Here is a 26,799-nt window from a genome sequence, read left to right on the forward strand (position 1 = left end):
TTTTTTTCTGAATTAAAAATAATCTGTGTAGCCCTAGGCTTTTGGGGGTTTGTTTGGTTTAGTTTGGTTTTTTGTTTTGTTTCAGGTGCATGCAACTAATGTCTCCTTTCTGTTTCCGTCTCCTTTAGGATGACAGTGATGGGATTCCCTGGTCAGAGGAGAGGGTGGTGCGGAAGGTCCTTTATTTATCTCTGAAGGAGTTCAAGAATGCACAGAAGCGGCAGCACAGCGATGGCATTAGCGGGAGCCTCAAGGCAGTGAACGGTGAGACACCTCTGTGGTACTGCTGGAAGGACTCAGTTCTTTTTCCATGCTGTAGCAGGGAGGGAGACTAGTGCACCATCTGGCATACACTGTGCCCTTGTGATCCGCACAGAGGAACTTGTTTCTGGAGTGCTTGAAATGCCTGGGTTGAACAGTCTACATGGTTTCTGGCTAACTGACTTATGTGGGGATCAGGGTGGAGGGCAGGTGCCAGGCGGGAGGACAGGGACAGGGTGCCAATCCAGAGGAAAGGAGCCTTTCTAGTCAGTCTGCTTCCTGATGTGCTGAGTATGTCAGCAGAGAAGGTAACCATTTAGAGGTGATTGGCTTCAGTTACCTTGGGCAGAATTTACATACTGTCACTTAGATGCAAGAAACTGAGTAGCATCTGTCTCTGGAGTGATCCAAGTCCATAGGTGGAGGAGCATAGGACCTACATACAGAGTTAAAGGGCTGAGGAGACACAAGCACTGTGACATTGGACTCCCCTAGTTTAGTAGTTCACAGAGCAGTTGTTTAAAGGCATTAAAAGGAGATGCAGACAAGCTTGGGTGACAGGAGCTTGAAAGGAATTGAATTTTATTTTTTTAATGCTCTAGTCAGTTATTATCTGTTGCCTCCCCTTCCCTTAAAGCTTTCTTTAAAAAGCTGTGGTGTCCTGAGAGGTGAATATGAAGTGTGTTTCTTTCAGATTCACTTAGACCCTTACTTGAAAAGGCTTTGTCATGCTGGCTTGAGCCTTGAAAGTGATGACTAGCAGGATTCGGATTTCTGGGCAGGCTTACAGTTTTCACTCACAAGAGCTTATTTGTTTCTTTATGGAGGTTTATGGCAGTTCCTTTTAGGCATGTGCATAACTATACATGTGCTAATGCATTAAAGCAGCAGCTGGGTGCTTGCTTGGTAGGTTATTCATATTTATATGTAGCTTGTGTTGTTGACATGGTGAGTCAGATTCCACTGAGTGTTATTGCCGACAAGGCAGAAAACTAGAGGAATGGCTGGATAACTACAGGCAGCATGATAAAGTCACTGTATTGCATAAGAAATTGCAAACTCCTTAATGTATTAAAGAAGACCTCAGACTTTGGAGTTCAGTAATAATATCAAATACTAATCTGATGGGAAGGGGCATCTAGCTTTAAGAGCAAGCCATTTTTGAGCTTGGAGGTGTACACAAAACAGAGTTGGCTTTTTTCCCTCCAACACCTCTGCATCATTGATCTTCTGTCAAACACAATTTCTCTTGGAAAGTTTCTTATTCCATTGTGGGTGTTTTGTTTAGTCAAAGGAAAAAATCTAAAGGCATGAAGCACAGTAATTGTGTGTTAGGAGGCTTTGATGATGTGCCAGGTTACGGGATGACTGAGGTTTTCATGGTGTCTAGTTTCTCCAAAGGCATCTTAGATAAAAAGTAAGTTGGCTGGAAATGCTGTGTCAATGCAGATACCAGACGTGGAGTATGCCACCGGCTTCCCCTGGCAGCAGCAGAGCTCACATCTTCAGAGCTTTTCTCCTTCAGAGAAGTAGATGACCAGTTATTTGGGGGTTGGGTTTTTTTATTTGAGCCAGAATGATATTCCATGTTGCTCTTTCTGTTTCCTAAATGATTTTTAAAAAGTGCTGTCTTGGCACTGCTCTGTTTCAACATCTCTGTCGAAAAGCATTTTTTTTTTTAGCCTTTGATATCTGGAAGAATGTTTCAAATGAGCATTGAGAGAAAAAGGAGCAAAAGGGAAGAGGATTGATATTGTGCAGTGACATCAAGAAAATCAATTTAAACATGCAATTTGTTCATTACATTTAAAAAAAAAAATGTAGCCATGTATTTTCAAATCTGTGAGTCTCTATGGACTGAGAAAAAAGCAGGTCATCCTGAGAAATTACTGAGCTATTTTGAATTCAGGGAAATGTGTAGTATTTTAAGGATGAGTCTTAGATCCCAGATTTCATACTGTTGGGAATAAAAAATGTTTCCTTGTATGTGTCCTTCATTCAACTTTCAGGCCGTATCCATTGTTTCTTGCATGTTACTCCAAAGGGGGTAGCATTCGGTTAAATATAGTTTTATGTGAGTCACCCATTTTTTATTAATTTATTTATGTAATGTTGAAAATCAAACAGGTCACCTTTCAGTACTTGGCAAATGTAAGCATTTTCAAAAGTGGAAAGGAAGGGTGAGAGAGGGAATCAGGCTCTCTAAACTCCCTGCTCTGTGCAGGAGTATGGATTGGTCTTGTATGCTTCTGATGCCTGAGGGGACTGCAAGCAACTGGGTAGCAGGATTCAATCTTGGTGCCACCCTCTGTAATGCTGAGAGACTTTCTCTGGTCTGGTTTTATAACTGTCGTTCCTTAAATTTATTTATTCATAGACTTGCAATCTGTATTTGTTTTAGTAGAAAGCATTTACTTGTAGCAATAGAGGAAGGTAAAAGGTACACCAGCCCCTTGCAACTTGTGTCTTTAAGAAGTTTTTATGAATTTGGAGCGGCTGAAGTTTGATAAACATGCTGCAAAAGTTCCTTTGCCAGTGTTTGTGCAGCTAAACTTGTGTGAAAATGATTGTCAGTGGTATTTCATCTGGTCTTAGTAGTATCATTAATGATTTAGTAGCTGGAATACTGGTGCCTCTTCGATTGATTGTGTGAAAAGCAAATTAATTTTAAATGTGGAAGATGAACCCATTAACAGGAGTCTTTTCTGTATTAAAGTTTCTGCAAGCTCTGATGTGCTGGTGGTGGCGCAGAGACAATTAACTCTGTGCCTCTCTGAATAATAAAAATAGAATTTTAAATAAATAAAAATTAAAATTACTTTGGGCAATTTTATGTATTATAATACCTTAGCTGTCTCTGTCTCACTATTAAATGTACTTGTTATCCTGAAAATAATCCTGCCATTTTCAGTTTGTGTCTGAAACCCTGTTACTTAAGTGGTTCCGATGAAAGAGAAAGGTGAGTGGGTATATTTTGGTTGTTGTATCAATGGTTATATTGCATGCGTGTTTATGTTGACTGTGGATATTTTCAGATTATAGAATGACACCTTACAGTATGCCTTTGTTTCCTGCATGTTCGTCTTCAGCACTTGGGAATATAAAATTTGAAGGAGGTGCTTGTGCTGGTTGTCAAGAAACTCTCTGCAGCCCTAAAAGGGATACTGGAACTCTGATTATGGAAACACGGTTGTGCGCTGGAAAAACCCAGAGGGACCTCTTGAGTGATTTTGAGTAGTGCTACCTGTCATTTGCGTTAGGATTTTAAGAATAGCGATTGGTGTTTGGAATAGTGATACCAATTTTCAGAGATCCTCATCTAAAAGGAGAACTAAATCCTTTGGGAAATTGTTTTCTTCTCGTGTAGCTTAGAATGTGAGATAAGGCTATAAAAAAGGCAATGAAAGATGTAATAATGGCTTGCATTCTGTTGATGAGAGTAAACCCAGTACCCTCAAAAGATGATATTATAAAGCAAACTTTTATGACCTAAGATTTTAAGTTCTGTTTTTCAAAACTTGCAATAAAGAAATTTGTGATGCGGAAGTGTGTTTCTTGAATGGAAAAAGTGACAAAGTTTCCTTATTTGTTTAAGATGGTTAGTTAATCTACAGAGATGACAAACCAGACGTTAGAATTATTCAAGCACATAGTTTGTTTTCACCAGCTATACTTTGTCCTAGAAAGGTGTCATGGCGGTTTCCAAACATGTCATCTAGGTTAAGCTCACAGCAGCCATAATCTGTTTAGGAAATCGAATGTATGTGAGGGTATGCTTTGGTTTAAGGCAGAAGTTGAAGTCTTGTTCATTAAGGAAGTAAAGAGATGAGTAAAAAAATGTAATTTTGCTATTCTGAGAGATTTCACCTTACATTTAAGGTTGTTAAAGGAAATTATTTATTTTATGTATGTTCTTTAAAGGAGTGGGAGCCATGTCAGCACCTGGATGGAGGTGGTGGTTGGACCATAAAGTCTCCGGTGCCCCTTTCTCCTGTCACAGAATCACAGAATCATTTTGGTTGGAAAAGACTTCCAGCCTTTGTCTGATCACTACCTTGTTAACTTGACCATAGCACTATGTCCAGTTGTTTCTTGAACGCCTCCAGGGATGGGGACTCCACCACTTCGTGCTGGTCTGCTTCTGCCCTCAGTCATTCCCACACAAAAGTTCATGTGACTTTTGTTGGGGAGTTGTTTTTTTCCACAAATTATATGTCTCCACACTGACAGGCAGGAGCCTCTGAGACAGTTCTTGGTGGGACTGTGCTTCCAGACCCAATGGCAGCACCAGCCTCTGATTCCTGGGTCTGCCCATCCCTTGGCTTCCACACTGGCTGTTCAAGCCAGCTGGGGCAGGCAGCAGTGCAATCTGAAAATAGCTCTTTTTGTCATTGATGCATGCGTTTTCAAATGTTCGCTGCTCCTGCATGGGGGTTTCTGTCCATGCTCCCCAGTGAGCCATGTTGAAAGGAAGGTGCCCAGTGATTGGGTGGCATGGGACTGTCTTCATCTGACTTCAGCTTGTTGGTGAAACATCTTTTCCCTGGCCATGTAGATGGTACTCCAGGCGTGGCATGAAAATTACAACAGATGTGGTAGAAATGCTTAAACACTGCTAAGCCGGGTGCTTCAGCTCAGTGCCATGTATTATCTGCCAAAAGCTAAATAAGGGGACGGCAGCAGCTGCCAGCTGGGAACCATGTCTTCCCTTGGACTACGTCTCTTCTCCTCTCACTCGTGCAGATGAAAACACAGCAGCCCTTGAGGAAGTGCTGTTGTTTCAGCTGCACCTCTGAGTACCCAGAGCGGTGTGGGCCTCCTTCCCTGGTTGGGTCACTACTCAACCTTCAATTTTGAACAAGAAAGCAGCCCTCTTCATTCACTGTGATGGTTCAGATATACTGATAACTTCATCTCTCTTATTTCTGAACGCTGCAATTAAGTACTGCAAGAAGGTTTTATGCTAACGTTTGTCTAGGGAGCTTTTCACTCCATCAGTGATGTGAGATTGTGTTTGTTGACAGTGGGTAATGTCTGTCTGTCTCCTAAGCTTTAGTAGAAGATTGTAACTGTGCCAAGGACCCTTGTCTGTAAGTGGATTTAAAAAAACGTATTTACAGAAACAGAAATACCTCTTTCAGCTTTGCAGTATTTTCCCTTTACATTCAGAGTAAACAGCCTTTTTGGCTAGTTTTAAACTGTGATTAAATATAGATGTTTTCAACTAAAAGGTTCAGAAAATAAGCATTTGAGCAAATTTGTCATGGCACTCAACATCACTTTTACTTCGGTGCTTGCTGTCAAGTGAATTTAAAGATTAACAAATAAGTAATAGGATGTTTGAGTTGAGCTTCATTGAAAATTTACAGATCTATTTTCCTTTCTTTGTTTTCTAGAACAGAATTAATTTTGAACCTGCCAGGGACTTGCTTGTTCATTGGCTGACACAGGTTCTTCTTTGCCTTTTCAATCATCACCATTTATAAAAAAATTTGCAGGCCAAATTATGCCCTCAGTGATGTCTACTGAATTTGATTATGTCCATCCAAATTGTGCTTCTGTCTTAATATAATTTCACTGTTGGCAAGACTAATAGAAAATTTTCTTTCACAGGACACCCATATTCCTTTTCCTCTCAAACATAACAGGGATGGATATTTCTTTAGCCTGTGAAACAGAGAAATTATTTAATTAATTTTCTTAAAACTTATTTCATGACCATCTAAAAAGAGTTTCTGTTGCTCTTGAGTGCATTTCTAGGCAAACAAATTCTAAAAATAATCTTGCCTCCTTGCATATTGCTAATCGTAATAGAAAATGAAAATGGCAATGAAGAGTCCGCAGAGGCGTGTGCATAATCTGTAGCAGACTGAGTTACTGTAGACCTAAAATAAATAAGGTGAGGAAAGGTGGGAAAGAGTTCAGCAGTAGCTGATGGGTCTGGTCCCCCTCCTTCCACCTTGTGCCGGCTCTGCCATTTTTCCGCCCATGCAGTACATCCGGTTCAGAAAACTAGCATGGCAGAAAACTGGCCCAGAAAAAAAAAAACTTAAAAAAATAAGTAATTTTTTTCTAGTTTAATGAACTACACATGTCCATTAAGAGGTCAAGTGAGCACCATGTGCTCATTTGGTGGAAATGTGGGACCAGAGTACCTTGACTGAAAGCGGGAGGAGGAAGATACCACACTCTTCATCCTTTTTGATAGTAGCAAGCTGCTTGACTTGGCACATTCATCTTGTTTTACCACAGCCTTAGGACTGGCACAGTCATCTTGTCTAACCACAACCTCAGATGCTAGAAGGGACAACAGTTGCCAGGAATATGAGCAAAAAAAGATGCAGCTTAAAAGTTCATTGAAAAGTGCTTCACAAGTGTAGGTGTTAGGTTTATGTTTCTCTTACAAACAAACAAACCAAAAATCAACCCATTGCCCGCTGGTCTAGGGAAGTGATTGCCGCACTCTACTCTGCGCTGCTGCAGCCTCACCTCGAGTCCTGTGTGCAGCTTTGGACACTACAATATAGAAAATACATAAAGTTGTTAGAGAGAGTCCAAAGGAAGGCTATAAAGATGGTGAAGGGCCTTGAAGGGAAGCCATTAGAGGAGCTGCTGAGGTCACTTGGTCTGTTCAGCCTGGAGAAGACTGAGGGGAGACCTCATCGCAGTTACAGCTTCCTCATGAAGGGAAGAGCAGGAGCCGGCACTGAGCTCTTCACTGTGGTGCCCGGTGACAGAATTCAAGGGAATGGCCTGAAGATGTGTCAGAGAAGGTTTAGGCTGAGTATTTGAAAAACATTTTTGACCCAGAGGATGGTTGGGCATTGGAACAGGCTGCCCAGGGAAGTGGTCACAGCACCAAGCCTGACAGAGTTTGAGAAGTGTTTGGACAATGCTCCCAGGCATGGTGTGACTCCTGGGGATGGTGCTGTGCAGGGCTGAGAGTTGAACTCGATGATCCTTGTGTGGGTCCCTTTCAACTCAGGATACTCTATGATTCTATCAACCACCTCCAACACCACTAAGACCTCACAAAAAAACACACCAGAAAAGCCCCACTCAAAACAAAAAAAAACCCCAAACCCATGACCTACATAGTGGTGAAATTTGTTACATTGACTGTCCGTAATTCAAAGCTTGGCCTTAACACCAACAGAGAAAACGATTTTGTTTTCCTTGACTCACGGTAATTCTGTATAGCTGCTGCCTTGGGTTTGTTTTCTGTATCAACAGTCTGGAGAGCACCCTTGAGTGTAGACAGGCAAACTGTCTCATTCTCTCTTTTATCGACCATAATATCTCCAGCCTAAATTTGCACCATGGCATCTTTTCGGCTGGCATGTACAACCAAAAGAGTGGTGGTGGTTTTACCTTACAGGATTGCCAGCTCTGTCAAAAATTGTACCTTTTGTCAATTCTAGTTTGCTTATTTTAGAAATGAGAGTAAATCAGTGCCACTAAATCAGTCATTAAAATAGCATACTCTATTTTATTAAGAAAATAGGAATGTAATGGGAAATAAAATGAGTATTACAAGTAAGTGCAGAGATGTTTCAGTCGTACGGACAGACTGTGTAATGCACTTCACTGTAGTTAGTCCTAGGGAACTGTATTTTCTGAAACTGTCTCTGCTTGGCTTTGAATAAGGCCTTTGCTAATTATTTTTACACTACAGCTTTCAGCTTTTAGTGCAAGACTGTATTTGTGGAGTGCTTTCAGAGTATTAGAGAGAATATGTTTTCAGCCTTCAAGGGGCTGTCTTGTGTCCTAGAACCTCCACGGTAGTTTTTATTTGATGTGGGGGCATTTTAGAAATGACTTTCTGTTTGAAAGAGTTTGAGAACTATATGCTCCAGCAGGACATTTCTAAGGCCATTAGGCTGTGTTTAATTAGAGCAGGTGTCATGTGTGCTGTAAGCCTTATTGTATCAACCCTGACAGTAAAGTGGTTTTAGAAGAAAAAGCAGAGATTCTATAACTGCTGATGGGCACAGTAGCCACTTCAGCAAGTTGCCTGACACAGCTGCCAATGTACCATACTCTTCACCTTAAACCCCCTGCGTTACCTGTGTTCAGAGGCCTTGACTTGTTAAGAATATGGGATGCCAATCAAAATAGGTTTGGGGATCTTTGTAGTGATGTGGAGTAAACTGAAAGCACCAGTAGATTGGTATAATGTTATTTTAGGTGTCATTGGTCCACATCTGAGTGTAGAATTTCTGGTGTGAAAAGCAAGAAAATCAGTCACCTTTTTAGAGCAATGAAAGTCTTCAGGAATTAGTCACATTCATTTCACAGCTTATAACAGCCTGGGAGAATTGGTCTGTGCTCTGAGCGCATGCCTCCACATTTTGGTTTGGTTTCATTTGGATCTTTTTGATTTAAAATCTGCAAGAAACCATTCTGGAATAACTGCTCTCTTTAAGTAACTGATGATGATGAGAGGTTCATCACATAGCAGATATGTTCCAGAGCTTGTGGGTGAATGTCTTCCAAAAAATAAATATAGCCTCGTATGTATACAGTTAAGTCATAGCAGATTGCTTTCCATAGTAATAAATGTGCCTGCATTTTTAAATCTTTGTGTGTGTATGTGTGTCTGACTAGCACAGATTTTTTACAAGTGGTTAAGGTGATGTTGTATTCAGAATTAGTTGTCATGTTTTCAATAACCTGCCTCAGATGCCCTTTGTTTCCCAATTTAAATGAATTTAATAGTGGAGGGGGTTGTTGGTCAAGTCAAAGGTATAGATGCAGAAGCCTTGGGCTTAGGGCAACAAGGGATGACAGTGAGAAGCTTAATTCATAAGTGTTGTTTCTGGTACATCTGAAGGAATTTCCAGCTCTGACAGCTAAAGACGGCTGAATTTCCACCCTTCTCCATCCTGTTTTCTCCCCTTACAAGACTGTTAGTGAGCATTGCAATCGCAGTCAGGACTGTGTGATGTTTCAGATCTGTCCACTAAGAGGCTAACTCATTCCAGATAAGCCCTGAACAGACAACATTCATTTTTTACTTTGCTCAGAATTTCCTGTGCTTTGTTCTCCATCTGTTTGTAAAAGACTGTGTTATCTTTGAAAGCCTTCATCTTGTTTTCTTTATTCAAGCTATACACTAAAATGGAAAAAAGGGAAGAGCTGGAAGGAGCCCAGCTGGAGCAATCTGCCAAAGATCCCACAGAGGGATGGAGCTGGCAAACTCCTGAAACCTCATCAGCTGACCTCTGGTGCAATTTGGGAAGCCAGGAGATAAGCCACTTTTCCTGCTAAAGGTTTGGCAGCCTCAGCCAGCCATTCTGAGTAATGCCTGAAGACCGCACCAGCATTTAATTGCATTTTTCTCCTCCTTCTCTCATCCCCCACTTAGCTTCAGTGGTGGTTGACCTTAAAAATATTTCAGTTCAGCCTCTTCTTAGTCTTTGTGTGTGTGTGCATGTGTGTAAACAGACATGTTAGAGCTAAATCGCATCTTGTGCTCTCTTCTGGCCAGGTTGTCTCAAAAGCAGTTCTCCGTAAAATACCTCCCTCAGACAGTGGTTGTTGTCTCTGGTACTGTGAAAGGTGAAAGCATTTCATGGCCAACTGTTTCTAAAGATGCTCTGTGAGCACCCCAGTGTTTTTATGTTACGTCTCCTGTGTATGTGGATGGATTGAAAGATGCTTAAAAGTTATGAAAATGGCACAGAGAGACTACAGTTTTTTTTCCTTTCTTCACAACGTGGGAAGTTTCTTTCTGTTCGTGGTGGAAATGCTGTCACAATGTTAGCAATAGGGTGCAACGATAGAAATATGTCCTTTCACATATCTATATTTTCTCATGGAGAATAGGCATCTAGGTTGTACTGGCACATGCACATACAGGTGTATTGGATGGATAGGGCTGAAGAGGAATTTCATCCCCTTTTATTTTTTCCTGACCCCTGCTCCCTTGCTGGGATGTTGAGATCTTGTTTCAGAGCCTCAGGCTCTCTCTCAGTCTCTGGCTCCATATGCCAGAAGGAAGTGTTAAGATTGCATGGAGCCACAAACCTCTGAGGCATGGTACCCGAGTTGGCTGGGGCTGGGGAGAGGCATATTCCTGTTACAGAGTCTGCATGCAGGACTTAATTTCCCTTCCCTCCTCTTGGTTCCTGTAGTGTATCTGTCTAGAAACATGCTGTTTCTCTTCCAAGAAGAAGACACCCAACTGTTCTCTTTATTGTGACAATCTACTTGACAGGGCAGTAAGCAAATAACTTTGTTTTGCCAAGATAATAAAATCTGGTGCTTTTTAGAGTACTTGTTCTGCCTCTTTGCATCTCGGGAGGTCAGCAGCAATTACCTTCAGGTGGAAGTCATGAATAAGGGATAGAAGTTACAGGAATGTGGCTTGAATTCCAAATCTTCTTGAAACATAGGTTTTTGCTTCTCTTCTCCCCCTCCCCAAAATCAATTGAAGATGGCCTTTTGTGCAACAATGAGGTCTGTGGTTAGGGACTAGTTGTCAGGTTTTATTTAGATGGAAACCTGTCCCAGAAGCTTTACCTCATCTCATTGTCCTGTAGGGATGAACTTCAAATGCCAGTTTATGTTTGCCTGGAACTGGCCGTCTCTAATTGAAATGAACAAGGCTGTCTTATCTAAGTAGATAAACACAGCCCATTTGCAATTGTAGATTTAAATGCACTCTTTCATAGATTACCTCAGCACAGTATGGCGCTGTCCTTGAATATTTAAAGTCTCACTAACAAGAGACCAGAATTAAAGAGTAAATGCTCTTTGTGAAAAAGAGGTTTTTGAGCTGCAAGTTGATGCTGATCTCTGCTAGGCTGGAGGAAGACTGTTTGGTACAAAGTCCCCTTTATGCCAGCATGGCAGGCGCTCCAATAAACCTGGCATGCAAAGTCATGAAGGTTGATTAACATCCACAGCATTACACAGGGTTATATACAAGTACTCTGCTTATAAAGTAGAATAAATGGGCCGTTAGTTAAGGCATTGCTTAGCACAGAAAATGACCTTTCTTTATGTTGTGGATCTAGGCTTCTGCTGTTAACAGCCTGGAAAGCAGACTTTTTAGAAATAGTTGACTGATTGGAAAAACGAGTTTAAAATACTTTATGCAAACTTGAATATTGGGGTTTATGGGGAAAATTTTGCAGTCTTTTAGTTTCTCTGGCATAGCTGGATATCGAGATGGTGCTGGATTGCCATCTGGCTGGATCAAAATTATAACTGCTCAGTAATTTTCTTTTTAAAGCCTCTCAAATAATTTTGGTCTCAGTGGGATTAGTCTCGTGAAAACTAGATTTGCAGGGAAACTTAGAAGGGGACAGACTCTTGTGAGAAGAAGAGTCTGCTCTTCAGTCTGTGCTTTCCTACTTCCAGGGGAGATTCTGCCAGTACAGACAAAGGGGTCAGAAATTTTACCAAGGTTTTAGGAAAATAACTTTCAGTTTTTGTTTCGTGGCTGCTCTCCCTCCTGACCTTTGTTGACTAGACAGTTCTTCAGGCAGCAGGAACGAGAGTAGACTGAAGGAGATGGAGTTTTCCATGCTGTCTGTTCCCCTTTGCTCAGGCTGAAAGCAATGGAAAAGTACTGGTTTGGTGTCCTTTTGTCACGAGAAGTCTTCAGTTTCCTAAAGTGCTAAGGAGGGATCTCACCGAGCTTTTGGTTGGTGTATCTGTGTGCTCTAAAGTTGAATGCTATTCTGCAGCTTGAAGTTCTCAGCCCCAAGGTTTGGGAAGAGGTGGTAGCGTCAATTTCAGTGGGATTTGGGCAATCCTTGTGGTATGAGGAGGGGGAAGGTGCCCTCTGTAGGGGCAGATTTTGTCCTGACATGGCTTTTTAAGAGCAGAAGAGTATTTTGGAGGCTAGCACTACTTACATAGGTCGTGCTCTAAAACCAGGTGGGGACATGCCAAATGAAAATATGACATCAGAGGAATTAATTTGCTAAGGTGTAAGAAACTTCTGCTTGTTCAAAAGAATGCACGTTTCCCTCTGCCCCCCCACCCCAAAGCTTGCAGCTCAACTGACCGTAGGTACTGTTTTGAGGAAAAACGGGGGTATGGCCCTTCTGATTGACACCTCAACACAGAGCTCATCTGAGAACTTAAAGAAATACGTAGTCAGAAATGACAGTGAAGAACAAAGGGAAAGCTGCTGGAACCTTATGGAATGCAAGAGATTCCCACAACGTAAGTTCTCCCTCTCAAAATTCACCTTAGTACAATCTATGTTTAAGTCTACACAAGCTGCAGTTTTGCTGTACTTACTAAGCAGCTATGTGCAGCAGATGTTGCTGAACACATTTGTGCCGTCTCTAGAAACAGAGCGTCCCAAACCTGCATAGGTCCCTGAAACACTGATGCATGGCTACCATCAGAATTGCAGAGAAACTGTTCCTGGTCCAAATCTAGCAGCGTCTGCTGCCGGTGCCTGTTGTGAGAGATGTTGCTATTTATACCCCTTTGCTCTCTGTGAAATGTAAGTCAGGATTTTTAGGTTATGATTGCTCATAGGACAAATATTTTCAGATACTTCTGTGCTAATACTGGACAATTAGGACTCCTCCCTCTCTGTTTATCTGAGCTCTTCATCTTTTGTTGACAACCTTTTTCCTCCCTTTTAACTGGAAGGAGGAAAAGGTATTTTGCTGTTTCCTCAGTGTACTTTTCCTCTAGAGCTGCTTGTGTTTTTTATTCTGTCTTTGTCCTCTTATTATCTGGGCTCCCTTTGAAGTGTGAGGGTCTGTTCCAGTGCCACGCAGTGCCGAGCTGTGCCGGCAACTCCAGGCTGCTTGCTGCAGGCTTGGTGTTACAGCCATGGAGATATCTTTTTTTCCTTTCCCCCACCCTGACTCCTGGGCCATCCAGCCTAATGTGAGAACAGATTGGCCTTAGTATTTGGAGAAAAGATCTATAATAAGCACGGGGGACATGCTGGTAAAAAGCATCAGCATGGTATACCAGCTCTGTTGGAGTACTGACTGTACATTAATTCTCTAACTTATAATTAGCTATATTAAATTTCAATTTTCTGAAAGGAACCATTATCAAATAACACTCTGTTTGAAATCTCAAAGAAACATAAGGAATGAAAGCTTAGTCCTCTTATGCTTTCATCTTTCAGAAGCAATCCCTATCTCAACATCTTGACCTACATTTTCTTTTTACCCTTTCCAAGAAACATTGTGTGGATTTAATGTCTCAGAAGGCAGGTAAGGGTTTTTTTTAATGCGTTTGTATGTGTTGACATATAAAGTTTGGGGAAAACAATGAGGCCTTCATGTCCCCAATGATTTTTTTTATTAAAAAGACTTGAAAGTGTTTTCCATAGTATCTCTGAGGCAGATTTTAGGTTCAGAAAGAAACTAAATGTAAGAAGCCCAGCCTATTCTTTTATGGTCCACTTATATCAATCTTGCTTCTGCCAAAGCCTTTCCTGAATTTACATGGCAGTAGGAAAAAAAAATTTGGGCTTTCATTCCTTCTTGCATCCTGCTCTTCATTTGCATCTAGTCATACATTTTCTTTTTATGATTAAATGGGATGTTTTTTATGTTTGCTTGTTTTGTGGGGGGGATGGTATGTTTAAAATGCTGGGTTTGTTCACATTGGTTCTCGCCCTTACTGTGTAGCTGTTTGGTGTTACTGATAAACAGTTCTGCATGGGAGTTAGACTTTAACCTGGATGGCCTGGGTGTGCACAGAAGCAAAGGCTGTCAGTGCTGCTTTCCCATTAGATTGGTCTGACTTCCCCTATTGAAAGGGTATTTCCCATACTCACAGTGTGCTTGATACCATCTTCTCTGCTTCATCCCAGCACATGGGATTGATTATGTCCTGGCATCTCCAACTGCAGGATGAATGTCACTATAGCCTTGCCCCATGTGGGAACAGGGAGAATTCTTCTGCCTTTTGTTCAGTGGGGTTTTTCTTGTTTTTTTTGGGGGGGGCTGGTGTGTGTGTGTGCCTGTTATCACTCTAAACACATGAAGTGCTAAATGCATGCTAAACATTAATACTATTTAATAGTCCTTGCAGCTTGAGAAACGTTGTAGGGTGGGAATGTTGTAACTCCAGGAAGACTTTGTTTGAACTGTTTCAGTTTAGTATGTCTCTCTAGCTTTTTATTCTCGGGGTACTGTGAATGTACAGAGGGATTCCATTTGCCTTACATTTTTTCCTCCTCCAGTATTGTCACATCATGTGGAAATAGAGTTAGGCAGTGTTTTGACTATCAATAATATACTTTTGGCCCTAGATCAGCGGGTTTTTTTGATTGTAGTGATACGGTGGTGAACTTCAGTATACTCACAGTCTCTTTGGTATATTTTGAAAGCTCATTTACCTCTTTATCATGTATTTCTATGCTGTTCCATTGCATGTACCTCCCACCCTCTCACTCCCATTTCTCTGATGCTGTACTTAAAACAAGAAATATGCTAATGGGTGCTAGCCTTCAATTACACCAATACATGACAGGAACGTTCTGTGTAATGAGTTCTTGGTTGGGGAGGAGGAAATAGTATTCTTAAAAAATTGGAAGATAGTACTTTATCTCCTTTGCCTGTTCAGAAAGATAAAACCATTAAATGCACATCAGTGTATAGTCTTGACTGGATAAGGGTGTGTTGATGGTTGTTCCAAGGTTTCTATTAAGTCAGGAAGCAGCTAATGTTGTTTCACTTCCTCTTCTGATGCCCTGAAACATGAGCAAAAAAAGCTATTTAATAGCAGCAGAATGTTTCATGGTGGTGGAATTTAACTCCTCTGGGGGCTGGTGTGTCGGGAAGTCTCCTTAACATTTCAGAAGACTTCTCTCCAGCATCAGATTTTCAAGTGGCTGCCCCCCTACCCCAGCTCTCATCTCTTCCCCCCGTGGTTTGCCTGTAGAGCTCACAAAAGGGAGGTGAAAGTAAGGTTAAGCTGCTGGTCTCAAGAGCTGGAAATAGAGATGGAAATTGCTTAGCTTGTGAGGAGTGTTTCCTTAAAGGCTGTTACAGCACTGAAGTTTCCTATGCCGATGCTTCAGAGATCTGCATTAATGCTGGCAAGAATCAGTTGTCCCCCCAGTTAAAATGAGAATGGTCTCCACGTACAGTCTGGCAGGTGGCTGAAGTTGTCGTGTTCCGACACCTTTAAAGTTGAGTCACTCTCCCATTGGCCTGTGCTCCACTTGTGCAGTGAGATCCTCGGAGCTCAGCTACAGGCTGGATGTAGGATCCTCCTGCTTGTATCCCCTCACCTGCTCTCCAGTCACTGCAGTGCTGGAGCTGGTCTGGGAGGGCAGGGATTTCTCCTGAGTGTCTTCCAGCTACAGATTTATTTCCTGGCTTGTACTTTTCCATTGCACGTTCCCAGCAGGTAGGTGGCTGCGGTGCATCAGAGAGGCATCCGCCAACCTGTGCCACTGCTGTCAGCATCGCGTAGGAATGGGCCGGAATCCCTACCTTAGGCAAAGGCTTAGTGCTCAAATAGAGGTGAAATGTCATCGCTGCCGTGCACGCCCATGGCAGAACAATTTGTTCATTTGTGTTGGGCTTTCATACTGCACTTGTGCTTTCAGTTTGCTGCAGTTGGTCTCAATGTTTTACTGTCACAAGCCTGCTCTCCTCTGACAATAACTCTGCAAACAGATTACAGGGAACTGAGTGCAACAACAAGGCAGTTCTTCATCCTGAGTGTGGAGCATACTTCTCTGACCTTTAATTTTAGAAAGTGAGGAAATGAGACTACTCACTTGCCTGCCCCTACAAGAAATTAAAAAAAGGAAAAAAAAATTCCCTTCCCTTGTGAAGGGGAGAGTACAGATCTGCAACAGATTTCACAGTAAGATAGGTGGACTTTTTTTTTATTTGTATTGTTTTTTTTTAAGCATCCAGGTTTTGAAAATATGGTTTAAATACGTTTACTCACTGTGGTAAAAAAATTCTTTCTGTGACCACAGTGCTGTTTCATGTGTTAGAACCATGTCAAGTGTTTTAAGAATATATTTTTTATAATCAATTTAGCAAGCTAGATGAAAAACCAGTGACAAGGATGAAGGCATCCTAAAAGATCAAAGGCTGAGTTTTGGGAGCTTTCCAGGTGGTTGAATTTTCATGTTGCTTTATGATACCTTGTAGATGCTTTCTGTGAAGGAAAGGAAATAAACACTGGGTAGATGATGCCAAGGGGAAGAGTTCTCCCACAGGAAAAGCAGCTCTGGTTTTCCCCTGAAGAGAGTTCCCTTTCCCTACTAGCAGCAAGGCACTGAGCATCATGGATGACATTTAGGGTTCTGGACAAAAGCCTTTGAAACCAACAGCTTAAAAAAAAGTGTTTGAGAATTGCTCAGGCAGCTTCCTCCCCTCCCACTTTCTGGGATGTCACAGGACCTTATGCTGGCCTGGTTGTCAAGTCTGTGTTAAGGCTCTCAACAGACGTGTGTGCAGTCACGCTGGCAGGGAATTTGAGATCTGGCTTCAGGCAGTGGCGATGCATCCCTGGTGTTGTGGGAGGCAGCCTGCCTCCCTGCTTCAGTCCAGCTAGACTGCCCTGACCTCCTGCACCAGGGGAGGGCTGTCTGGCATGTTGCTGAAGAGGCTAGGGTGTTATGTTAGAAGAGACTGTGTCCTGGTTTTTTTTCAAGTCAGTGGATATTTAATTGCTCTATACTCAGAGATCGTAATTCAAGTGCTTAGTAGAAGGATGTGACATGCCAGAGGAAAAAAACCCATTGTCAGCAAAAGAGGTTGAACAGCTTGACTCCTACGGCTGACTGATGGATGATCTCAGAGTTAGGGAGGGCATGTTCACTAAAAAGTTATTGAAAATGTGGAGCAAAAGTAATTAAAGTGGTTTAATTCAAGTATCTGTCATATGTAACTTGAATTCATGTAGAACACCTAGCATTTAGCTCAATCAGTTTTTCCCAGGACAGGATGAGGACTTTTTCTCTCCTTTTCTTTGACTGAAAGTTCAGAGCACCTCCAGTGAAGGGAGGGCTGAATCCATGCTCGTATCTGCTGGCTGCATGGGACAATCACTGTCGCTGTATCAACAGGCTGTGTGTTCTTGCAGCAAACAGAATCCTCATCTCTCCTGTCACATTGGGGAAAAAATTTCTATCTGTCTGGAGGGCTGCCCATGCTCCTGGCAAAAGTCATGAAAAGCAAATCCTCAATGACATGCATTAAAATATCAAATGGGACTGTGCAATTAGACGTATGTCATTCAACGTTTTCCTTTCACAGCTTTTGTCACAGAGGCGCAGAATTAGAGACAATTAAGCAGAGGATAACTTCCCCAAAAGGGCTTTCTGGCACTTCTCTTGTCTTTTCCCCATCCTTTTTATTTGAGCACACTGCTGTGCTGAAGCCCTCCTACTCTTTCAGAATCTGCTGTTTTGCTTACTTTTGAGGTGTGTGTAGAAGCCAAGTCATACATTTATGTCTCTGATAATTTTATTTAATTTGGTTTACTTGAGAAAGAAGTAACTCAGGCTCTCTCTTCTTGCTGCTTTCGATTTGCAAATGGAGTAGGGCTGTCCCAGTCCATCAGAGGAGTGTGGATGTTACATAAGAGCCCTGCTGCATTCTTAGCTCCTGCTGTCAGCTCTCCGGCCTCCCCAAAGACTGCAGCAGAGGGCTGGCCTGGCCCTTGCCTGCTGCTGCCTTCTTAGGGGAGGTGCTGGCTGTCCAGGACACCAGTTCCAGAAATGAGCTTTTCTTCCTCTCCATCAGCCCAGATCATAAGCCCGGCCTGTTTGTGTGATCCCTCACTGCAGATCACTGGGAACTGTGCTTCATTAGAGGAAAAGCATGTAGCGAGTGTTCATCAAGATGCTGTTTTGCATTGTTCCCAGTTTCATGCAGATATGCAGTTTTCAAATTTTGCAATCCGTGAGGGTTTCCTAGAAATCCTAACAAATACAGTCAAGCCTTGCTAAGCCTCTGAGTTTTAGCTGCACATTTCTTCCTTTTCAGGCTCACAAGTATTCATTGTTACTGAGACACTGCATGCCTTTTTATTTCCCTTGTTGTTTTATTTGCACATTCATACGTTGTATTTTCTTCCAATTAGCAGGCTCTTTCTTGCTTCACTGTGTTTGCCTTCACCTTCTTTCTTCCTCCTTCGTTTATACTCTGTGGAGACACAATTGCTAATTTTTACTTTCTAGTGTAGAATAGCTGTTGTCTAGAGACATGCTCTTGGCATAGAGCGTTTCTTTCTCATGTTACTTAAAATACCAGAATGTCTTTTTTAAATTTTCTTTTTCATCTTTACTAATCTGTCTAGTCCCTAGGTGTCAAGGTATGGATATTTTTGAAGTGTGGATTTATTGTTCCTTTGTCCATCCATACCTAGTGAAAGCTTAACTCTGAAACAGGGTGCGTCTAAAGGCATAGCCCTGTGATGCTGAGGTAGGGGGAAATAACTTGTCTGAAAAATGGGACTGCTATGGTATGTTACAGTTAAGCTAGCTCTGTAGCTCCTGCTTCAGGAGGGGGAGGAATTGCCCTCACTTACTGACATATGGGTGACAAAGACCTGCAACAGTGATTAGCTAGCTTTACTTCTTATTTAGCAGTGTAACCCATGCTCTTTCCCTCACATGGGGGGTATTTGTGAAGAACAAGTAAAAATACTTTGGAAACAGTCAATAACTTTTCTCCAAATAGCTCTCAAATGGGTTAAAAAAAAAAGGTAGGAAGAACAAAACATTTTAAAATGAAATCACTTCTTTCATAGGCATATTGCAGGTTTTCTTTACTCTCTCCCATGGGGTGTCACCCCACTGGTTTTCCATTCAGCTGTAAAATTCCCCAGGAAAGGCAGGATAAACAAGACATGATGGTTTTGGCATAAAAACCAAAGAAGACCTTATTTCTATCTCCCTGAATTTTGTTAATACCTGAGAACTTAGACTTTTCTCTCTCTCAGTGGTTATGCTGATAGTTCAGTTGCTGATACCCTTGAACTAAATGGCGATAAATTATATTTTTTGTGGACTTGCTTGTGTCTGTAATTTCTAATAAAAAGCATGTTTAACTCTGTTTCCAGGTTGCATATGAGAGAAGGTGTCTTACAGGACAGACGCAAATCTAAGGCAATTAAGGGCACTTTTCTCCTCAAGGAGAAATAAAGCCACTCTGTCCAAGACCAAAATCTACACAAGGCACACACCACTGAGGGATGTTAGTAACACAAACCCTGTGTCTCATGTCGTGGTTACTGTCTGTACCCCTCCCTGCATTTCACTATGGAAGCTGAACTCACTACCTTTATTTTACAGTTGGGTGAGCTGAGGTGCCTGGAGAGGAGGTGGCCTCTTCAGGGGCACCTGCTTGGCAGTGGCTGCATCTGGACAGAGTCCAGGTCCCTGCATCCTAACCAAGCTCTCTTCCTGTTGTTGGTTGTTGCTGTTTTCCTGCTGAGGGCTTCATGCCTTCTCCAGCCACATATCTGAACAGCAAAGGTCTATAGCTTGCATTTGGAGTCCTCTTGTTCCTCTGAAGCTTTCTGACTGCAGTCAAAGGAGGTTGTGCGACTGAGGTAGATTCGAGTACAACAAATTTGTACAATAAATAGTGTGATTCCTTGACAAAGTACGGGAAGAGTACATGATGCTTGTTTCCCTGGTGCTAAAAGGGAGTGTTTATGGTACCATAAAATTGACTGTGTTTGTTTGTCAAAACGTAATGTCTTTACACAGCCTGGTACCTACTTATTAGAAATGCTACTGCTCTCCCCTTACCATACAGCTCCAGGGGCAATTGGTAGAAGCTCAATTACACAATGGTACAATATAACACACAGTGAGCAGCTGGTAGGGTCGTGACCATCAACTCGCTTTCCTCCTCTCTGTTCTGCTTCATTCATGACAGCTCTATCTTTTGGGTTTGGGGGCAGTTGTTCCTTAAGTTTCCTTTCCCCCAGCCTCCCCTCTGTAAAATCAAGAAAAAAAGTTTGGAAAAATCTAAGGGGTAGCCGTTTGTGATTTTAAGCTATGACTTAGCTGTCTGCATTTGTAGGAAGGGGATTTAAGAGATGTGTTTGTTCCCTCAGCTTTTTTTGGGTCAGCATTACTGCTGCTATCTCCTTCACCTGTCAATGAACACCTACCTCGCTGCTCAGCCTGTTTGATACTCCTGTTCGCTCCCTCATCCAGGCCACACCATCATGGAGCCCAGGCTATGGCCTCTGTTCTGGTTTATGAAGTATAAAGTGCCAGAAGGGGTTGTGTGTTTACTTGGGTGAATCAGAGATTCAGAGTTCTCATTGTGCCCTTTAAAGTGGAGAAATGTCTTTAATCAGAGAGGTGTGTCTCTTTGAGTACTTTAAAAAAAAACCCCAAACCTAAAATAACAGAAGTATGAACAAACTTCAGGTGAGGTTTTTCTCTATTTATACAGTGCAGACATTGGTAGGCTTTTTTGGGGGGTGCTTTATTGGTTTCTTTTGTTTTAAATTTCTTTCAGATGCATATTTCGTAAATCAAACTGAGGCTAGAAGTATGTCATATGGCCTGGGGTAGTTTCCTGGCAGAATTAAATAAGGTTCATTTTTGACTGTTGTATTCCTGCTTTTATGAGTTTAATACCACCTCAACCTCAATCCAAACTCCCCCAAATGAAAACAAAACACCCTAGAAAGTGTTGTGTTGAAACAACAGAACAGTTAATTTCAATTAATGCTGCTAATCAGTAATGGACTAATATGCAGGATGCAAAGTCACAAAATGTCTTTGGTTGCTTAATAGTGGTTTTGGATGGAGCTATAATGGGAGTGAGGAGCTTCTTTCAACCTGTGTTATTTAGTCTGTTCTCTTTGGTGATCTGGTCTTTTGACAGGCTGACAAACACATCTTGTGCTGTAATGTCATTCATGCGTGGCTTCCATAGTAATGATTTATATCTACATATAAAAGCACTCTTCTAGTCATTTATGAAGACTATACAAGCTATTTGCTAACAGTTTTTGGCATAATGGTACTGCTTCATGCATATGCTCTGTTATGTACCACAATCAACCTAATGTCCAGTGGCTTGTCATCTGAAAAGCCCGCGTACTGTTAATTACCATCGTGGTGGCAGCACAGAGCATCGTGTGGCATAAACGATGATGGTTTCATGCTGTGGCTTTTTTATTTAGAGACAGAAAACTGTTGTGGTTTTGCATTACCAAATTAGATCAAAATAGCCTTTATGACAGCTATCCTTAAAAAAGTAGACACGGAATTAATATCTCTTATCCCAGAGAAAAATATTGTGGTTTGCTTTGTTTTTAAATTATATCACTATTATGAAAACCCCATTCTTTAGTCTCTGAGACAACCAGAGCATGAAAATAGGCCTTATTTTTGAAGCATGTTGTCTGTTTAATATGTAATGTGATACCTTGTCATGCTGTGACAATGTGACAGATGGCATTTGCACTATAAAACTAAATTATCTTTTGTGCATAGCTGTACAACAGCTAAATACAGTAACTCGGTACAGTGTGCTGATTAATGCAGACTGCAGATGTTTAGAGATACCGGTGCGGTTAAACTTAGCATCAAATGACTAATGGTTTTATTTAACATGCCTACCAAGATTTTGGTAGTGTTTCAGCACGTAGTCTAGTACGTAAAGTGTGGTTTTGGTAGAAGACAAATTTAGGATTACAGACAACGCAATGTAGATTTGTATTGCATCACAGCTGTTTGTCTGTTACTTACGAAAAATGGTGAAAATTGTTCCTTAATGATACTATGCAAATAAACTTGTATACAAAGCTGTAGCTCATAAGAAACTGTAACACTCTGTAGTTCAAAATTATTTGGGTTGGAGATGACCTCTAAGATAATCAAGTAAAACTGTTAACCCAGCACTGCCAACTCTACCACTAAACCATGTTCCAAAGTGCTACATATACACATCTTTTAAATACCTTTGGGGATGCTGACTCAACCACTTCCCTGGGCTGCCTGTTCCAGTGCTTGATCCCCTCTTCTGTGAAGAAATTTTCTCCAAATATCCAGTCTAAACTTCCCCTGGCACAACTTGAGGCTATTTCCTTTTGTCCTATTGCTTGTTACCTGGGAGAAGAGACCAATCCTCATGTGGCTACACCCTCCTTTCAGGCAGCTGTAGAGTGTGATAAGGTCCCTCCTGAGCCTCCTTTTCTCCAGGCTAAACACCCCCAGCTCCCTCAGCTGCTCCTCATCAGACTTGTGCTCCTGACCCTTTCCCAGCCCCTTTGCCCTTCTCTGGACGCGCTCCAGCACCTCGGTGTCTTTCTTGTGGAGGGGCCCAGAGCTGAGCATAGCACTCGAGATGTGGCCTCACCAGTGCTGAGTACAGGGGGACAATCACTGCCCTGGTCCTGCTGGCCAGGATGCCATTGGCTTTTTGGTCACCTGGGCACACACTGGCTCTTGTTCATCCAGATGTCAACCAGCAACCCCAGGTTCTTTCCTGCTGGGCAGCTTTCCTGCCTCTCCGGATCCCTCTGTAGAGCCTTTCTACCCTCAGCAGATCAATGGTCCTGCCCAACTCGGTGTCATCTGTGAACTGACTGAGGGTGTCCTCAATCCCCTGGTCCAGGTCATCGATGAAGATGTTAAACAGGGCTGGCCCCAACACTGAGCCCTGGGACCACCATGAGTGACCAGCTGCCAACTGGATGTAATGCCATTCACCACCACTCTCTGGGCCCAGCCATATAACCAGTTTTTAAACCAGCAAACACTGCACCCATCCAAGCCATGAGCAGCCAGTTTCTCAAGCAAAGTGTGTGGGAAATGGTGTGAAAGACCATTCCCTAAAGTCTAGGTAGGCAATATCTACAAGGTTGAAGGAAAACAAGAGGTGTAGGTGAGCCACCAGTTTATTGCTGGTTTTGATTTTTGTACAGAATGTGTGCGAAACATTCTGTACCTTTGTGAAACTGATGGCCAGAGTAAATATTTAAAGAGCTGAAGATAGTAATTTTTTTCCTTTCTATTTTAGGCATAGAATTCATGTTGGTGGTCTTCCATGGTGTGGTTATGCTCAAAACTTTGTCCATGTTCAGGTGGTACTAAACTTCCAGACCATGGTGTGGGATGGCTAACCGTCAGACTTTATAACACTGTGCTTAAACCCTTTGCTTTCTAACTTTTGTGTCAGCTCTCCTAAATGAGATGGTGCAGAAAGAAAGAAATCATTAATATTTTTAAACAAAGCTTTCCTGTACAACTCCCATGACTGCACAGCTGAAGTTTGGACAGGCATGTTACTCCATAAGGGAACAGAGCTCTAGCTCCATGGCTATGTAACTACAGTCCCTGCTATTTATTACATGCTCTCATAAGGAGCATTGTCATCCTAGCACAGTGAGAATGCTGCCTTGGGTAAATCCCCTTTTTAACTTACTGTAACTTGTGTTTGTTTTGCTGCTTGCCCTGGAAACTGGACCTTTTCTACCAGCCCAGAGCAGTTCAGCTTGCAGGGACCAGGGAGGACTGCAGGGAAAGGACTGCCAGGGGGGAAACCAACCCAGAATCTCTTGGCAGTGGGAAGAAAAGTGTCCCTGTGTAGTCAAAAAGCACCCAGGAGCAGAGTTACGTATTTCACATATTGTTGAGATCTGCAGGATGGCTCCCTTGGGCTGTGGACCCTCTGACGTTATCTCATATAGAAAGCTGTGAATATGGTCATGTTGAAATTGTCTTTGTTTAGGTCATTTAATGGTTTTGATATCTTTGGCTTGTGTTTGTGGGGTGTTGACTGCTGATTTTCCTAACATAATGGCTTTGTGGGTTGCCTCTGACTGTGAGAACTGACTGGAAATACAATTGAATGTATTTTTTTTCCTAAGCTGCCTTAGGACTGGGAAACAGCAAGCTAAAATAGGTGTTGCTCTATTGTAAGAACATGGAAATGTTCATGCTGAGATGCCTTGTTGGCGTTAGAGTAAGTGATGTGGAAATAGTGTTTTGGAAACATTGTGAAAGTCTCTTCACCCAACCACTTAGTTAACTAACCACATGATGCTGAAATTTGCTCAGATGCTCCCGTTTGGTTTCCCGATTATTCAGTAACTTTAATAATGAAGAACATACCAGTAATTGCAATCTCATCTATTTTTAAAACCAACTAACTCCAAACCCTCCCTTACTTTTTTTCTGTCTTCTCTTACGTTGCTGCTTTCTGCTCCTCTCTTCCTCCTCAGTTTTCCTTCTGTGTATTTAGAGTTAACATCATGTTTTATTATATGGTGCATTCCCAGGTACTGGGATTTTGTATCACATCTTCAGATGCTCCTAAGACCTGTCCTGTATGTGCCTGTCAGTCATCTCTCCAGATGACCAGAGATGAGTTAGATCATGACTTGAGAAGAGTTGTAGATTGCTGGGTGTGTTATCACCAAAACCAGTAAGGTCAGCAAATGTGTACCAATGTAAATTAAGCCCTGCGTGTGCTGGTATTGTTAAGTCTTACTTGCTAGGCTCTTATGAGAAGCAATCCACTTGAGTCAGCACAATGCCCCTATAATAAGCTAATTTAAGCAGATTTAACTGTTCTTTACACACTCTGTTTTTGGTGAGAGGGATGTTCTGGTTGCTGGAGTAGGCTCAGCAAGACCTCTGCTCAGCTACAAGCTACAGCTGAGCAGCGAAGGGGGCAGTGAGATGGAGTGGGAACAAGAGGGAGCACGCTGTGGGCAGGTTGTAAAGCCATAATATCCGTACTCTGTGTGGATCACCCTAGAGGGTAGGGCTCAGCTCTCAGAGCAGAGCCCTTCCTGCATGTGAAAAAACAAACAGACTTGTAGCCACAGACAGATCTGAAAACATTCAGTGTGGAAGGCAAATAAATAGGAGGTGATAGAAGTCTCTTTAATAATGACTTGTATGCAGAAAGGGCTTTTGTACTTCCTCTCACTTGTAACAGTGGATGAAAAAGTGACATTTGCTGCTTTTTCTCAGTACTGATAAATGGAAGCTCTTTTTCTTTTGGTCTTTTTAAGCAGCAAGTATCTAAACGGTTTGGTATTGCAGCATTTTTGGAAGTTTAAAAACAAATTCAGGAAAATGGTGAAGTTGACATTTATGTGACTAAAATGCATTTTAGAGAGGATGTTAAGATCTCTATGGTTCAGTTTTAAGCTACCCTTTTTAATTATTAGGAATTAGTAATTGGCCTTTCTCTGAAAGTGTCTAGTCTTGATCAGTTAGAGCCAGAACAGTGTATTTAAAGGGTCATAGATGTCATTTGATATGCAAGTTCCTGTATTGTGACTTAATTAAATAATTCATTATTACTGACTTAATTAAGGTAGTGTTTATTCAGTGACTTTGAACTGTTCAGTTCCTTTTAAACTTTGACAGCAAATATGCAGTGCTTCTCTGTATATATAAATTATTTCATGTAAGTCATTTTAATAACTGAAATCCTACAGTGACTTATAATGCAAGTTGCTGTACTTTCAAACTTAATTTTAATGAGGTTTATTTTTTTTGAAAAATCTAATTTGACTTTTAAAACAAACACTTTCTATTACAGGAATAAAGTCTTATTTTTATCAACCCTGATTTATTCTGCCTAGTTATTCAGGTCTGGTGGCTGGTCATGAGTCCAGCTGCCAGGGGAGAAGGCAGTGAGAGCTAGGGCTGAGATGAGCCTAGTGGGCAAGGGGCAGGCAGCCTCTGCCAGCTCTCCAGCAGCTGAGAATGTCATGGGCTTCGACAGGAGCCAGGGCTTGCTGGCATTGTGGTTTTAGAGGCTGAAGGGCACAGCCATGGAAAAGCAGTAGAGGAACTATTTGTCCCTTTGATTTGATTTGGCTCTGGAGGGCTTGCTGATTCCTTGACTGTTGCTGGGTGCTCTGAAGTAGCCACTCCTTGGAGTGGTTCAGCTTTCCAGACTATACAAAAGAGTGTTTTCTTGCATAGTTGCTTTTCTCTCTTTATATACGTACACAACTGTACTACTCAGCTTTTAAGAAATACGAATGCCTGCTGCTTCCTGTAGTGTGGTTGGCCTTGGAGAGTCAAACACATGGGTTGATGCTCCTTAAGTGCACCAGCAGACCTGTATGACCTGTCCACTGCACTGGTACCAACTCATTAATGGTGATGGGAGTGCCTGAGTATCACTTGGCAAAACTGTGGGGTCCCCATCCTGTCCTGAGGCTTCCAGACCTTTCATGGCTCCCAGCTGATGCACAGCAGAAAAGAATGTGGCTTATTGCAGTTAGAGATAACAGGAATGGCATTTGAAGGGAAAGGTATCTGGGGGCAAGCTGAATGCATTTGATATAAAAATGATCGAGTGGCAGTAAACTGTATAACAGCCTGCTTCAGCATGTGCTTTCTCTCCAGGGCTTGAAAGGAGGCTTTGGATTGTGGCTGTCTGTGCCTTTCATCACTTCAGAGTGGATTTTGCAATTTTGCTTGCCCTGAAAACCTGTAGAACATGACACCCATTCCCAGTATTTATCAGTATCTCTCATTTGTAGTTTTATGCCTCTCTTTCAGAGCACTTGTTTTAGTTGGTTCCAGCGGGCGATAGCTAACATCAGTTATCGGCAATATTACTG

General features: G+C 42.0%; 1 protein-coding gene across 1 annotated transcript in view; it reads left to right on the plus strand.

Annotated features, from left to right (window-relative positions):
• JARID2 (jumonji and AT-rich interaction domain containing 2) overlaps positions 1-26,799 on the plus strand; it is a 213,626-nt gene that overhangs the window by 91,779 nt on the left and 95,048 nt on the right. The window contains exon 2 of the mRNA XM_010402890.4: positions 129-264. Coding sequence (XP_010401192.2) covers positions 129-264 — 136 coding nt within the window. The remainder of the gene's footprint in view (positions 1-128; positions 265-26,799) is intronic.

This window comes from Corvus cornix, chromosome 2 (genome assembly GCF_000738735.6).
Source record: "Corvus cornix cornix isolate S_Up_H32 chromosome 2, ASM73873v5, whole genome shotgun sequence".
NCBI classification, from domain to species: Eukaryota; Metazoa; Chordata; class Aves; order Passeriformes; family Corvidae; genus Corvus; species Corvus cornix.